Genomic DNA, 13,329 nt, shown 5'->3' on the forward strand with positions numbered 1-13,329 from the left:
GTCTGTGATCGGCCCGTCCCATCGCTGCAACATAAGACAGAGTGAAACGATCCCAGTTTGTCGACGGTTGACGCTCGGTCTGCAAGGTTTCAGATCAAGATGTTTTGAATGTGATCTCTCTTCTCAAGTTAAAAGAAAACTTGGTAATAATACATCTGTTTTGCATGAAGAAGAAAAGACAGATGCTCAGTGGTAGTGGTGCATGCTACCTGAACATTTGGCATTCTGCTTTTCCGTAACATTTTCCTTTTATAGGCTCAGACAGCAGGAGGCTTTAAAACAACACACGAGCACCATACTGAGGTCACGACTTTGCATGTTTCACAGAAGAAAGAAAACTTCACGGATTACAGAGCATTACACAGCCATTGTTATCATATCAATATTCAACAGCAGGTCATGAAAGATCTTTGCTTCTCGGAAAAGAAAGGAAAAGCAACCGGCCGAGTCAAGTATCTTTTGTGAGAGAGGCCGAAGGTAGAAGTCTGTTTCCAATTTGATTGTGAGAGCGCTGTGTTGGAAAAGGCCGAGCATTAAAGCAAAGCTGTGGCTAATAAGCAATTGAAACCAAAGAAAGGGTTGAATTCCAAAATAAATGACCGATTAATTTACAGCATCCGATTGGAGCACGCTCTGCTTTCAGAGTTTCTGTTATTTTTGATACAGCAGAGCAATAGTGTGACAGAGCAAAACTATTGGACCTTCAGGTTACATTAATACATTTAGCATGTGCATCAATTTGAGGATGTGATTTATTAACATGTGCTATATTACTCAATTAGGGAGCACTTATCCCTGTCACAGCATTGATCAAGTAAAGCTTCTCCAGCAGTTTGGTGTTTGTTGAAGAAAAGAAAAACATCCATAGCAGCTTGATTTGTTTCTAGCCACTAAATTGGCAGATCTTCTCTCATTGTTGATGTGAACTATGAGGTAGTGTTGAATACTATATTGCTCCCATGGTAAGTTTGGATTCAGCACAACCTTTCATCTGGGAGGAACCAGGCATGGAAACCAAGGACACAAGTCTTTGGTTAAACTTTGTTGAAAAATGCAAACAATTTTAAACTAGAGACCATCTTGCGATGGGGTCAAATCAGCCGCACCACCAAATCAGGCTATAGACGTAAAGTAGGGTGGTCAATGGGTTCTTATTGTCTTCTTACGCCCTTGTTCAGACCACAAGCATATTGGAACTGGGCCTGCATTTTGATCTCAACAACACACCTGTAAAGTCTCGTGACTGCATTTTGTGACACTGTCGCGGCGACAAAATCTGTCCCCAGACAAACGGAGAGAAACATAATTATAACCATCTGGCTAAGTACTCAAAACCGCCTCTGTGGTAGTTCCTGCTACAGTAAGTGTCTGCAGGACCACATTTTGCTATGATGACACACACCAAGACTCACAAGGTGAAAACAATAAGACGGCAATGGGCCAGATTGAGCTTTAGTGCCCCATCTGTTTTTAATTCATCAGATTCATTCTGCATGTGTCAAACCACTTTTTCTTTGTATTGTCCAAATTGTTATTGTTCTGCTATTGTTCTGGAATGTTTTTTTTTTTGGTGAATCACTACGATAGTAGTAACACAACTCCACATGTCACACTCTGAGGTGCTGAAGGTTGCTCAAGCGGGCCTCGGCTGTTCCCCAGTAGCAGTTTGTGGTCCAAGAACAAAGTTGGACCTCAGGGAGGAAGCTCAGTGTAAATCTGGTAAGAGGAACGCTATGTTGGGGAGCTGAGAGGGCCAAAGCTGCAACAGCAAGTTGTAAATATGGGACCATAACATAATGGAGAGGTGCCAGCATGCTGCAGGTTATATTTCCCTTGCTGTGATGCTTTACTGGAGCCAATACATGATGAACAGCAGGTATAAAGTATTAATGACCCACTCGATGTAAAATACAACTCAAAATGTTTTCATTTACAACGAGGGACCTGTGCGATCTTTGAAATATTTTGGTTGTTTGGCCGGTGTCGAGATGTTTTCTGCAGGATCTGTTTCAGAGGTGATCTCTGGTGGCACATAAAATCCAGGTTTGCAAACATCCATTTGCATTTGAGCCATACAAATATGTTCGGACTGCAACATATCAAGCATTCTCGCTACAAATTATGAGCAAACATATAGTACGAGCAATATAAAACCTTACCCATGTGGCCTTCCCAAAACCCACAAACCCCCGATGCAATTTTGGGAAATGTAAATACATATATTTCAGCTTTTTTTGAATAGCTATGAATACGGCCAGCTATTCCAGCCAATAGCAAGAGCCACTGACTTCACTGCTGGTATTGTAATATAGTTTTTCTGGATTGGTCACTTTTCATACTCCCTAAGACAGTTATGTTATCCACATCGCCCCCTGCCCAAGGCAGGTTTGTCCTCACCATCGCCATTGGCCACTAAGGTCTCGCCCCCCCCTTCTTGCCACTTTTAGCTCCAGCTGGTTGACATAAAGCACATCACCTGCCACACTGCCAGTGCGGGAGAGTCACTCTGGTATACTGCAAAATACAGAGAGTTTTCCCTGGCGGCGATAGGCTCAATCAGCATTGTGTGAGCTTGTTTGGAAAGAGCTTAAAATGTAACGCACGTTCATTTATATGCAAAAGTTACGCACTCCAGCTTTAAGGCTCGAGTCAGCCTTGAAATACTTGACACCTTCTCCGAAAAACTTGAGAATTGACTTTAACGTGACACTAAATTAGGAGTTGTCTCAAATGACTTGAGACTTGACTTGAACTTGTGTCGACTGGCGTGACTTAAGACTTGGTTTGGTCTTGATGGACTTTAACGTAGGACTCGACTTAGAAATGTTTCAAATGACTCAAGACTTCACTTGGACACTTGTCTTGATGGACTTTAACGTAGGACTTGTCTTGGACTTGGCTCAATTGACTCGACTTGAGACTTGACTTAGAATTGTCTTGATCGACTTTGACTTCTCTTGGACTTGAGACTTGATTTGGACTTGGCTCAAATGACTTGAACTTGGCCGACATCACAATATCTAACGACAGTGTGGTAGAGACAAACATTGACTGTGTTAGTAGATCTTATCAATATTGTCCACTTCTAGTAGACTCAAACGAGACGCCCGATACCATCTGATGTCTCAGACGTCAACCATCTCCTGCCAGCTTTGGAAGTTATCTGCCCCTCCAGTAAAGCACTGGAACACTGGAGCCCCTGAACATTCCAAACTGTGTGGGAAATACACTGATGCATAAAATTATAAGGTATGATCGGACGAGAGGTCTGGCATTTGTTTTCAAGATGCCAACAGAGCTGCGTAAAGCAGGTTCAGAATAGACTGCTGCAATGCCCCAATCATGAAATACAAATTGAGGTTTTTCCCTTAAAGCTCGGAGGAAAATTAGATTGTCTGAGACTTCCTTTCAGACACATGCAGACTTCTTCTCTTTGTAAATTAGACCGGACAGCGTTTCAGTGCCTATTTATACCGAATCGCCATACAACAATTAACATTTCTTTGGTCGACCACTTTTACTCCATGGTGAACCGCTTACTTTTGCAAGAGAAATGGGACAGATGTGAGATATTTTAACACTGAACATGAAAAAGACTGACGAAAGCGTAAGAAAAAAAAAGAAGGTTTTGAAGCAATGCCGAGAATTTCGTTCATACGTTACTTGGATGTGTTTATTGGACCCACCTCCCTCGCTGTCCCATATGAACTGTCACCGGGGCAACTAACTGCACGGTCGTTGCACACTTGGTCACAAAGAGCGCTCCAGCAGCTGGATGGCACCACACCCAGACACATGGACCAGTAAAAGTGTGAGAACCTGGATTTGGTGGAAACAATGACGGTGCTCTCCGCACCGGTTCCTGGTTCCCTATGCATTCACCACGGCTGTTTGACACGTGCACCGTGTCCTTTCACTTTCCATAGTTACCGTGCTTAGCTCTATTGTTATCTCCAGGCAGTCATTTTCCAGGGTAATGTCAACAGTCTCATTATAGGGCTCAGAGGAGCTGGACTCTCCGCGCTGGATGATATATATCATAAAAGAGCAAATACCTTGCATGTGCATTCGTTCAGCTGAAGTGGCTGAAGAACACACGTCCAGTAACTGTTTCTGAACTTAATGTTTCCAATGTAAATCACAAAAAAGGCCTCTGCAGTGTTGAGAGGCAGGAGTGAAACAAGTTGAATTTACTATTACACCTCAGAGTCATGGGTCTGATCCAACGACAAATCACGGATGGCCCTTGTCCAGTTGGCAACACCATCAACTAATTTATATCCAACCACCGACCAACACACCTTTGTTCTCTCATTATTTTTGGTTTCATGGTTTCTAGGAATTTGTTACATTTTATTTTAAACATTCAAATACAAGTGAAGTGCGTCCGTCTGTATGGTTATGAAAATGGTGAGATTTGGTGCTTATGAGCTTGTGTTCTTATGTTGTCGTCCCCTTCGTTGTTGAAAAGATTAAACGATCAGAGGAAATCAGATTCAGGTAGGAAATGATAGAAATGTTTTACTGAATATCAAATATAAATGAATAAATAATGCAAAAATCAGACTGGAAAAATAACATTTGCAGTGCAAACACTTGCGTATTTACTTTTACTTACAATATTTTACAATCAATTAATCGTTTAACTGGTTTAATCACACAAAATACCAAAGAGTCTGTGGTTCCAGTTCTTTAATGTGAGGATTTGCTGCTTCTTTTTAATTCAAATCCTTGTAAAGTGAATACCTTTGGATTGTAGACTGGTGGTCGGACAAAAGAACATTTGAAGTTGTCACCTTGGCCTCCAGGAACTCGTTATGAACGTTCTTCACTGTCGTTTAGATTTCTCATAGATTAATCGAGCAATCAAAAGAATAACAAAAAGATTTTCCACATCATAAACTGGGTATTTTTGGGAGAGAAATTGGGTACAAACCAAAAATGCACAATATAGACCTTCACCCTATTACCATGCTGCATATTGTGTATAATTATACATTTAGGCCAATGCAGGTTAGGGTTTCATTTCTACGTTAACGATCCTAAAATACACACAAGCTGCTTATTTTGAGTGAAGTAGACCGTACGCTCATATCACATTTTAAGATGTTTCAGTTGGCCATCGGGTCTTCCATCAGATCCAAACACACACACACACACACACACACACACACACACACACACGGGCCAGAGCCATTACATAATATATATAATCCCATATTCCATTTGGCTGGAGCTCAAGAGGCTAATAGGGAGGTGAGGGGTCAACCTCTATTTGTAAAATAAAAATAAAATGGTCCAATACCTTCACTCATATTTATTCATTTTACCGTTCTTCTTTAAATAGGTGACATACAGACTTTATTTCACAAGATAAATTGATAAATTGCTCAGCCAACGTGGACAGAGAAGCCCGTCACACTTGGCAGGAGGTCTGTGATGATCAGATACTGCTGGTGGAACACCGAGTTAATCCATCAAGCACAGTCCAAACAGCATCAGCACTGAGAACAAACAGCCTGACTGGATTCAACCCCGAGATTTCCAGCCAACCAAGTATGTGTGCGCCATGTGCGAAGATCAACGCACGCGACACGGAATGTTCCGGCCTACCAGCAAATATTTACCGAGCTGGCAAACTCCACTACGATGGAATATCACCATTACAGCCCGGACACAATGCCTCAGGCCGAGCCGCCGAATCACCTTTTTCGGATCTGGAACAGCTTCTCTTTTGTATTAAAAGTTAATAAAATAGGACAGCAGTGCAAATATTTTCGCAGCGGAAAATGAAGCCAGACACACAGGTGCATTGCAGAGGCCGAGCGTGGAGGCAATATGGCTTTGGCTTCGGAGGAGGCATGCGCTGTGTTGCAAGCGAGCGGATCCTTCAAGTTCAAGCTTTCAGTCCGTCGCCAAATGCACGCAGGGCAGAGGGAGTGTGCAGGAAAGCTTCATATGATCAGCGTGTCAAAAAGTTGTTTAAATTAGAACACTTCCTTGAATAATAAATGTTTTTGATTGCTCAGAGGACCTATGTATTTGTATAACGTAGTTAAGAGGATACAGAAAACTCAATGAGACTAAACAATTTAAAGAGGAACATAATCAATTAGGACTTCCATATATGTCAGATGTTGCCCAGCCTCTTAAAAAATAAGTCTACTAAACAGAGAGACTGCAGAGGGAGAGAGATAGAGAGAGGAAGGAGGGGAACAGCCAGAGTGCATAAACAGATGGTCACTTTGCTGGGGGAACATTAAATAGACATCAGAGATGCTGTAGGCACATCTGGAGTGGCAGGAAGCTGGTGAACGGAGCTGCAGATCTGTGGGATAATTAGATGAGGGTTAGGACTTTAGTGTGCGCATATGTGAGTGTGTGTGTGTGTGTGTGCATGTTGGAAGCTCAGTAAAAAGTATTGGAGACAAAAACGTAATAAAGATTTAACCTTTAAACACTTGATATGTTATAATTTAAGCAGTTTATTTACCCTAAATGTGATATTGGTTAAAGTTTAATTAAAGGCTTCACTCAGTTTGCCCTGAAGGTGAAGTTGCTAAATTCAATATTCATAACATTAACAAAGCAGCAAACAACTATTGTCTATGTAAGATATCGTGGAGTATTTCGTACCTGAGCAGAGAATGAAGACACTCTACCTCTGTGTGTGTTGTAATCCGAGCTTCTCTGTGCTTTGTTTACATAGCCGGGCGGCACATGCATGTTAGTAGTGCATGTGAGTCGGCGTGCCCGACTGGCTAGCTCACGGTCGCTGCTCAGTACTGTTCTCATACGGCGGTTACAGCTGATAAAGGCGCCCCGATCTACAGCTTCGTTGCAGAAGTGTAGCGCCACCACCCTCCGGTTCCCCCTGAGGTACACACTGCCTGCTCCGCCGCGTGGGAGGACAATCTCTCAATCAAAGCTACGCTCTGAATTTAGAATTCAGCACCTTTAAATATGGCTGGGTATCTGTTCTCAATACCTTAAAGGTATCAACCGAAATCAATCAGGACCGCGTATTATCGAAACTTCTCCAGTCAAACCAGCAGCAATCAACCCTTTTTGTGCCCAGATCTAGAAAAAAAGTGACTATTTGTAATTGTACTATATTGGGATCAGTTGCACTAAGGTACTGGTATTGGTACTGGCACCACAGTTGTTTAAATTATACCCAACTAAAACTTTCACTCAGTCCAGACCAGATTCACATGTGCATCTGCAAGTTATTGTCTTTTAGAGGCAGTCACATAAAGTCTTATGAAGCTACAGTCATTCATATCTTTGAAATATATTTATTATATCAATTATCTCCACGTATCAGTATTTACAAAATATTGTCATGAAAAGCTAAGTTCTAGTCCTATTATTACCAATTATTGCTTCTTTTGTGGTGTGGTTTTGTGTTATTAGCGGCTTCTTCGATGTAAACTTGCTACAGATGCAACAAAGAAAACGCTTTACTTAAACCAGGTTTCCCAGGAGGTCAGAGGATTAAAACATATGCTTTTACAAATGATGTTGATATGTCCCACCCACCCGGTGGGCCTGCTAGAATAAATCAAGCCCAGCGTTCTACTGACTTTTGCTCCCATAGAGTCAATGCAAAGATCCTGGAGGTGACTGAGAACGTGATGTAAAAACTGAAATATGTAAAAATCTAAATATAGAAGTGAGTGAAACTGTCTCAGACTCAACCTGGTTAAACGACACAAACACAGAAGTCCATTAAGGACAAAAGTCTGAAGGAAGCTGTAGTTCCTATTTTTGCAACCGACGTAAAATCGCAACAAACTGAATTTTGATATGGTCAAAAAGTACACATGTATTTTTAAGTTGGAGTCAGATTAAGGTAGAAAATAATGGAGGGAAAATGATCAAAAAAATCTTCTGCACGTTATCCTGTCCTGAACTTAAAAAGGGAATGAATTAAAACGTTAATCAGTCAAAGGAAGAAAGCTTGATGTGTTTAGTCTTCAGCATCCAGTTTGTGCTTTTCTCATTTTGCAAAAGACTTTCAAGTCAATTACAGAAAGTTGGAAAGTAAAGATTGGTTTTCCTCACCATAACGCTGGAGCAGAGGCATGTTTTACATTTTACATTATCAACATTTCCCTCCGAACTAAGTTCTACCTCTTGTCTTTTCCATTTACATAATTTGCTCCGGGGGGATACTTTGCTCTCCTGCTCTTTTTTTTCTCCTACCCCCCTTGAGACATTGCAGACTGTGGACGTGAACCTATCCACCCTTCCTCGCTGGAGGTGGAGGCCGGAGCTGGCGCTGGTGTCGCTGCTCTGTGTTCTTTGTGGCCGTGGAGGAGGAGGAGGGACAGGATTCAGAGTCCTGCGGTGGGAGGTTTAGTGCACTGAGTGGGCAGCAGCTCCAGCATCTGCTCCCTCTTAGCGGCAACCACACTGGGTGTTATTGTTCCCGACAGAGATGAAAAAAGAGAGAGAGGGTGTGTGTGTGGGGGGGTTGAGAAGGGGAGAGGTAGCAAAGCATGGAAGGTTAGAAAAGTTGAAAATGAAGACAGAGAGATGCGCAAATCCCGGCAGAGTTTAGTGTGTGAATAAAGAGACAGACAGAGGGAGTGTGAAGTCAGATGGAGGGAGACCCGTGTGGGGGGGAGCCTCATAAAAGCATCATTAGTTAGTCGGCTGTACCTCCAGGCATGCTCGCCCAATGACTCACACCGACGGCCGGTTAGGGCTTCCACTTGGCGGAGAGGAGGCCGAGTTCAAGGCCACGAGCGGGGTTTGTGTGTCAGGACACATGGTTGAGAAATGGATAAATAAAACAACAAAGCTTTGCATGTCTGACACTTTGGTTGCAAAGAAAGGGAAAACCACTTCCACAAATAAAAACTGTTGTCCTGCTAATGCTGAAGTAAAACAAGCTGGTCTCATCCAGCATTCGGAGCTATACCTACGAATAATAACGTGCCGTGTGTTTTCCAAAACATAACTAAGTAGTTTAGTTGCCTAAACCTAACTGAGCGGTTTTCTGTGAAGACGGAAAATGTATTTTGAAAAGACTGCATGCATGGAAAGAGCAGAAACTGACACGCGTTTCTGAGGTGTAACTTTTCATAGGATATCATACGAACTGTTGTATGAGGATACGTTGCAGTAGTTGCAGGTATGCTCTGTATAAATGAGATATTATGGTCTAGCTGTGGATTTGTGTACAACCTATTGTAATGTTCGCCCTAATGGCCTCTGTTGTAAAGCGTGACTCGGCCGTGATTTACGCTGGAGAGTAAAAGCTGAAGTCCTACCAAACAGGAATGATGGTGGATGAAAGACAAAAGACCTAATTTACTTGAGAAGGACATGAGAGAGCATGTTCTGCCCAGTGTCAGCGAGGTTACACAGGGTGCGTGTCATTTGGCTGAACCCTGAAAACAACCATGTATTACTCACTCTCATTACTCCCCTCGTCTAGTCGTGTTGGTCTTCATGGGATTTTTCGCACGTATCTGAAATGTTGATAATATGTTACTATGCACGAGCATGTGGAATGTGGGAATGGTTTTGGCTCCGGTAATTTGCTGACAGCTCTCTATGTACAGGCGGAGCTCTCCGGATAGACAATGAATTAGAAAGAGGGACTAGAGTTTTAGCTTACACCTGTAAGTTCAGCAGTTCACTTGTGGCTTGGCCTGGAGTTGTGCGACTGGCACCGATGCGTGTAGTTGTTCAACATACAGTACGGGATGTATCTTGGCTAAATGTGCTGGTTTAAAGCGCCTGAAAACTTTCTTTTTTTAACAGCAGCCATGTGTAGATTTATTTATGGGATTATAGCATTTATTCCACTAGTATAAGTGTCTTTTTAGACACTGCGACTTTCAAGAATATTCAAATTCTAGTGGCCTTCTCCACCGAGTCCTAACAGCAAGTGAGTTTATACTTTTTAACAGAAAACACATTTTATATTTTGTGATATTTAGGCTAATGCGAGTAGGAAGCTTTCAGCTCGATGGCCATCTCCGTCCAGTCAGCTGCCACCTTAATTAGGTTTTTCTAATGAAATGAGGAGATATGGTAAATATAACTCTTATAATGTAACTTTAAGAATCAGCCATTTCCTGTCCACAGAGGTGCTTTCAAAGTGAGCGACAGGAAAAAGTAAAAATATGGCGTCTGACGAAAGTTCCCGTCAAATCGCGACGCCGCTCAAAACAAGCAAACAAACGGATTTGGTCGCTGACGCTCACTTGTGTCGCATTCATTTGGGACATGTTTTAAAGTATCAGTGGATTTCACACTGGCGTCTTCTGGCAAACCAACTGTCATTCTAACTCTGCATGGAAACATGGAAACACCCGTCAAGTGCTGCAACTAATAATCATTTTCATTATGGATTAATCTTTCTCGATCGACCCTTCGGCCTGCAAAGTGTCAGAGAATAGTGGAACATTGCCCTGAGTCCCAGGTGACATTTTAAAAGTGCTTGTTATTGTTTGTCCAACAATCCCAAAGCTGTTAAATTGAAAAATGATGTAAAACATTACACACAGTCAGTGAGAAGATGGACAACAACAAATCACCAGTGTGACAGTGTGTTCGTATAGGAATGCCACATCACAAGTCAATGAAGTAAATACGTATTGAGAGCCTCTAAAAGTAAATGGGTCAATTATTGAATCTATTTATCTATCGATGCGTCTAATCCTCATGGCCATACGATATATTACATTTATCTGTGATGACAAACTTACTGCACATTGAAAGGCGAGGACAATCTCACGGTTGAAGCCCGCCTGGGTCCTGACTCTGATTCATGTCTGTCAGACAGGTTCAGCACTTTGGCAGCTCTGCTCGGCTTTACTTCAGAAGTGTACATTTACTCCACATCTATGCTGAGGCCACGGAGGGCTGGTGCTGTACATTTAACTACACCGGCCCTTTGCTCAGCTCCTTCCAAGCCTACATCGGTCTCTCACGTCAACCTGAGGCTTTAATCCTGCATAATAACATTTCCTTACCCTTCAAATCTTGTCAAAACCCACTCAAGTCACGGCCTCCCCAATCGACGTGGACATGTTACAATGGAAGGAGACTTACCATAAATCCGAGCGTCCTGGCATGAGCTTCTTCTTTCCGCTGAAGTATGGTTCAAAATCTTGGGTCTTGAGTCTGTGGGCGTAGTCTATATAGCCAGATACTTCCTGTCCAAGAGGATTATGATCCCTTATGAAAATGACCGACTGTAAAAGAAAGAAGAGAGAGAAAAAGAAGGAAACCCTCTGTGTAAATAATCATGGCCATCAAGCTCCTCCTGAGTAAAAGCCAGGAGGGCCAATGTCACTTGTTAAAAGTGGACAGATAGAGGGGATCGGTTACAAATCATCCCACTTTGAAATACAAAAGCTCGTGTTATACGCTTCAAATCAGAAACGAATCCCACTAATGTCGTCCTGCGACGGGCCCGGTGCTCGCCGAGGTGGGCCGTCTACAGAATATCCTGCTCAGATCAGTGCGTGGGACTCGGAGCTGAATCCTTCGACTTAGTCTCAGTTCCGTTCCAGCACACCTACAGTCCGGCCAAGAATGTAGCTTGGAATGACATGAAATGTGGAGTTAAAACGCTATAAGTTGTGTGAATAGTTAAGAACCTTTATGGGGTTAAAACAAATAAGGGGGGAAACTCAAGTAAAGACAAAAAGAGGGCCCCAAGAGGATGTAAATAAAGTTAACTTGATTAGAGTCGGAAAAAAGACAAATTCAATGTTTATTTAATTTTCAATTTTTCTTTGTTTAAAAAGTTTGATGTTTTTAGTTTGTTTTAAAGAACATCATTTCCCACAATCCTGCTACCTATTTAATTATCGCCAGTTTGATGGACCAATCAATCCCACTGGCTGTAAGCTAAATGCTAATGCTAAAGATTACGTTAGCATTAGACGAAACTGCATTGTGAGTGTTTTTTTCTCCTGGATTACGTTTATATGTGACGAATCACAAACACATTTGATCAAAAGGAGGCCGGTGTTCGTGTCCCATGTAAAACTAAAAGTAACATACTTATTCTAATCCAAAACAGTACTTTTGTTGCCTCATCTGTGGTTTGCAGAAACGTACAAGGCCAACATTACTAATTCTCCCTTTCAACAGTAAAACCACCCGAAAACCAGTGCCTTGATGTTGAGGTCTTCGAACCAGATCTGAAACTGACCCATATATCCAAAACCCAACATTAATAGAGGAATCTTTCTTTTTAAAGAAAATCTGGTCTAAAGTAGACCCGAGGACAATAGGACCCGATCCAAAATGCGGCCAACCTGAACCGACCCTCACAGAGATAAAACACCAGCAGCATTATGTTCACCAATAACACCTGAAATTCACACTTTTTTATGTTGCAATGACTTTGATGTACTACATGATCAGACTTGAGAGCAAGTCTGGTTGGGTATTAGCCTACTGACACTCAGACCCAAGACCCAAGATCTTGTTGAATGCACAGACTGTATTATAAGAAGTAGTCATCGTGACGTCACCCATTATTTTGTGGACTGATGTTTTGAAGCCTCGAGTTCAGCGATTTTGCCGTCGCCATCTTGGATTACGTCCGTCGCCATGTTTTTTTTGCAACCAATGAACAGAAGTGACCATATTTGGAATGAGGAGGAGTGCCGTAGAGACGCCGTATACGTCTCTAATAGAGACCTGTCAATCACTGTAGCCCCGCCATAAAGCATCCCCTGCTTTATGGTCTGTTTGACTCTAAATGGACCATAATTTACTAAATGAACATCATGCTGTATTGAAGAAGACTTGAAACTAGAGATTGAGACCATAAACTCATGTTTACAATGTTTACTGAGGTCTTCACTCGGCAGAACCGGAGGTTGCCACCTGGTTGAATGCCAAATTCTTTTCAATTTTATCGACAAAAAGGCACAGAGTATGAACACAACAGCCGAGAAAAGGAAACTTCTGGATGTGAGGGCGACAGGTTGGCTCTCTATCATCCAAACACTGATTTCTGATTAGAACTCTATGAGTAAGAAGAAAATAGTCCTTGGATACTCCAACCACATCAATCTAAAGACTTGTTCCCGTCTGCTCGTCGGGTCTTTGAAGTCAGGCCAAACCAGACATAACCTGGAAAAAAACCAACAAGAAAAGGATGACAAATGGTTTTGTCACCGGATTCAGACAAAGCAAATGAAAGGCAAGTTGTCCAAATCCCCTCGGGTGACAGCAGAACATGAAATGATCTTTTCATGTTGATTCTGATGGTTCAGATAACACGTGATGACAATGGATGGGAAGAACTCCCAAACAGAGGACACACTCAGGTGTGAAGAGGTTGTT

At 42.2% G+C, this 13,329-nt stretch overlaps 1 protein-coding gene across 1 annotated transcript in view; it reads right to left on the minus strand.

Annotated features, from left to right (window-relative positions):
* The window catches only part of cfap299 (cilia and flagella associated protein 299), a 68,661-nt gene that overhangs the window by 4,011 nt on the left and 51,321 nt on the right, over nucleotides 1-13,329 (minus strand). Inside the window, exon 4 of the mRNA XM_076104352.1 lies at nucleotides 11,074-11,216. Within this exon, the coding sequence (XP_075960467.1) occupies nucleotides 11,074-11,216 (143 nt within the window). The remainder of the gene's footprint in view (nucleotides 1-11,073; nucleotides 11,217-13,329) is intronic.

This window comes from Anarhichas minor, unplaced genomic scaffold (assembly GCF_050575085.1).
Source record: "Anarhichas minor isolate MPS153535 unplaced genomic scaffold, ASM5057508v1 ptg000030l, whole genome shotgun sequence".
Lineage (NCBI taxonomy): Eukaryota > Metazoa > Chordata > Actinopteri > Perciformes > Anarhichadidae > Anarhichas > Anarhichas minor.